We start from the raw sequence: 3,538 nt of genomic DNA on the forward strand, positions 1-3,538 counted from the left end.
CGGAGGTCCGAGAAAGACCAGAAGCTTCGGCCACGCTGGACACGACTCTCCCCAGACTTGGGGCAGGAGCTCGCTGAGACCTGGGATTGGCTTTCGGGCCTGTGTCCTTCTGTGTCTGGCCCTTAACTGTCCGCATTCAATGTAGTAATGAAACCTTTAGAAAGCAAACAGTACGAACGCGGAAGGGCCAGCTCCTAGGTCCCTGCCGGCGCCACACCCTCGGCGACGCTCAGTCCTCGCAGTTTCGATCGCTGGGCTCGCCCGGCGTCTCCGTTGGCTTCTCTGCGTCCTTGGCGCGCTCCTGCTCCGTGAGCTGCTCGCTCGAGGGGATGGAGTTCTTCTTGGGCCGTCCCTTGGGCTTGGTGGGGGACTCCAGGCCGCCACCCTGCAACACCTGTTCCGCGAATGAGGTGAGGATAGACTCAGATCAAAGAATCACTCGGTGCCCAGGACCCAACCAAAGCTTCACCAGTGACTCCAAGCCCTAAAGAAACGGAGCTGAGGGAGCGCTGCTGGGAGAAAGCCAGAGATGAGGAGTTAGAGGCTGCCAGGAGGCGCCTCGGATAGGAGGGTGTGTCGGCCCCCGATATTGCACCTAAGCAGGAACAACAGAGTGCAGTAGATGGGCTGGACAGAAGAAGTCTTAGTGCAGGAGGGAGGGGAGGTATTTTTTGGAGGACAGCCGGGACAAAGCCCAGGGGGACGCCACCAGTCACACTTACTATTTTCTTCCATTTCATCCTCCGATTTTGATACCACGTCTTCACCTGTAACTGGCTCAGGCCCAGGGACTCAGCTAGATCTATTCTGGAAAGAGCAACGCACACCCTCAGCAGGGCAGGCCACCACCTGCCTACCCCCCCCCCAACCCTCCCAGTCCAGTCTTGCCCCGCACTACCGGTCAGGGGTAGAGAGGTACTTCTGCTTCTCGAAGCGTTTCTCCAGGCCCATCAGCTGAAGCTCGGTGAACACGGTGCGGCTCCGGCGTCCTTTCTTGGCTTTCGTGCCAGGTTCCCCGGAGCCAGCTGCCTCCAGCTTCCCGCGGAGTTGCAGCTCCAGCGGCAGGTGCGACGCGCCTGCGGTGCCGGGCATCCCAGGCCCCGCGGCCAACAACGCCGAGCCCAGCCCGGAGCAGCCGAGCGGCGCCAGTGGGAACTTGAACACGGCGGCCTGCTCAGCCTTCAGCACCGCTGCAAGGGGGAGAAAAGAGAGCCGAGTGAACTGGATTCGAGCCTCCGAGGCCACAGCACTTTGCTGCTCTTGGGAGCCTGAGCCAGCCATTCCCTGAGGATTTAAACCTAGCATCCAGGATGACCCTCCTTCACGTCATCCAGGGTCTATTCGGAGAGTCTAGAGAAAAGCATCCCTCCCACCTCTTGCTCTGTGTTGGCATCTCCATGAACCAACAGGTTCCAAGATCTCACGATTCTTTGGAGCAAGTTCGCTGCTCCAAGGACACAGAGTATGTCTTTCGTGAAAAAGAGAAACCAAGAAGAAACGGGTGAATTTGGATGGGGGAAGGCTTTTGCGTTGGAAAAAAAAGAACGCTGTGGAATGTGAGTATTTGTTTTTCTGGGCGCTGCGCTGAACCTACACCAACGGCTGAGGCTTGGGCACTAGATAGGAAAGAGTCACCAAAGCATCCTTTGAACCTGAAAATTGTCTTCCTTGATTTCTCTGTTCAGGCTTTCCCTCATGACGATCTCTCCATGGTCTTTAGCCCTAAACCGGCCATTTGCCCGCTTCAAACGAATCGCCAAACAATTGACTCCTTGATAGTGAACCGCAGCAGAGGGGCTGTGAACCAGATGAGACCCAGACAGATAAACTGGACTGGCTGCCACCAGGACAGAACAGGATCTGTGGCCGGTCCCGAAGGCTGCTGGCCGAACTGGAATCTATATCGGATGTTTCCTTGCTGGTAGGTGTCTCATAAAGGAGATCCCGGAAAGAACGGATCTCCCTGGCTGAGAGAACCATCGGGGTGAGGTAAGCTTAGGAAGGACAGTAGGGAGTGGGAAGAGAATCTTGGGGAGGGGGGAGGAGACAGATCCACTTTACCAAAAGGCTAGGAAGAAGGTCAACCAAAGAGAGGTCAACCAAAGCCCTCGCCGAGATGAGATGCAGTACAGGGCGGACTGCCTCGGAAACCCCCCCCTCCCCGCCCCAAGAAACAAGACCAAAGCAGAGAAGGTCTGAGCAAGTGGTTCAAGATGCATGGAAGTCCAGCTGACCTGGAGGTGGAAAAGCCAGCTGAGCAGCCGATCACAACCAGGCCTCTTTCCCTCAGGCCTAAGGAGACCTGGCCGCAGCACAGCCCTCGGTTGATTGCTGGCCGAAAAGCGCAGGGCTCGGGGAGGCTCCTGGGTGGCTTGGGCCACCGTCAGCATCCAGCACTACCCTCTTCTCCAGAGATCTGAGCTTTCCCAGACTGGGCAGCTACTGTATTGCCTATTCAACCCTACTGCGAAGCTCAGACTTCCCCTGGCTTGAAGTCATTTTGCTCTAGAATGCTCCGTAGATTGATTTTGCATCTACCATGGGGATGCGGGATCTGATCACTGGGCCCGGCCTATCAGCCGATTGGAAAAGCTGCCCAGAGGCAGAGGACAAACTCTCTTCTGGCCTGACCTGAGGACACAAGGCCTGGTTTCTACGTAGCCCATTGCTCCTACCCTCCCTCCACTTTCCCGCTGGAGTGTGCGAAGAGATGAACCCGGGGCCTGCGCTGTGCTGCATCCCAGGTCGCTCCAGAAACAGAGGGAAGGAAGAGGACGGATTGCGGACAACCCCACGGCTCCACTCCCACCCGCCCGCCAAGCCCAGTCCGCTGCACGGCGGCCGCGGCACGTACCCAGGTGGCTGTGGAAGGGCCGGGCGGCCAGCAGCGCCTGCACACCGAACTTTAGCAGCTCGCCGGCGGCGGCCGCGGCGGCCGCGGGAGCTGCGCCCTTAGGCCCGGGAGGCTCGGTGAGGATCTCTTCGATCATGAAGCTGCGGTAGCGATGCGGTCGATGATCCACGCAGCCCTCGGGCGGACCGAAGCGCGCGGCGCCCGCCTCCCCCGGCCGCTGCATCGCGGCTCCTGGGGATGCGCCCGCGGCTAGGAAGCGACAGCGGCTGTGCTCGGGCGCGGGGCCCCCGCGGGGCTCTAGGCCGGCCCGCAGCTCGCGGCGGCGCGCGGTCGCCGGCTCATGTCCCCCTCCCCCGCCGGCTGGCCGGGCGGAGGCGCAGGGCGCGGGCGGGGCGCGCGGGGCTCGGCCAGTCGGACCCGGGACTGCGCCCCCGCCCCGCGCCGCCGCGCCTCTAGCCCGGCCAGCCCCGCGTCACTGCCTTGCCCCGCCCGCCCAGCCCCGCCCCGCGCCGCGCCACCGCCCCCCACCCCCACCCCCTAGGCCGGGCCGGAGGGAGGGACGCAGGAGGGAGGAAAAGAGGTTGGGAGGAGGGAAGGAGGGAAAGAGCCCAGGATGGGGGCTCGCAGACCCGGACCCAGGGAGAAAGAGGAGAGCACGCCCAAGAGAACAGCCTGAGGATAGGA

General features: G+C 61.3%; 1 protein-coding gene across 1 annotated transcript; it reads right to left on the bottom strand.

Annotated features, from left to right (window-relative positions):
- Positions 1-229: 229 nt before the first annotated feature.
- BARX1 (BARX homeobox 1) lies at positions 230-3,077 on the bottom strand (the record flags this gene model as incomplete). Its single annotated transcript, XM_080940166.1, has 4 exons — positions 230-394; positions 723-807; positions 899-1,190; positions 2,855-3,077. The coding sequence occupies 4 exons, from the start codon at positions 3,075-3,077 to the stop codon at positions 230-232; spliced, it is 765 nt and encodes a 254-aa protein (XP_080796292.1).
- Between the last annotated feature and the right edge of the window lie 461 nt (positions 3,078-3,538).

Source organism: Micromys minutus (genome assembly GCF_963924665.1).
Source record: "Micromys minutus genome assembly, chromosome: 1".
Taxonomy (NCBI): Eukaryota; Metazoa; Chordata; class Mammalia; order Rodentia; family Muridae; genus Micromys; species Micromys minutus.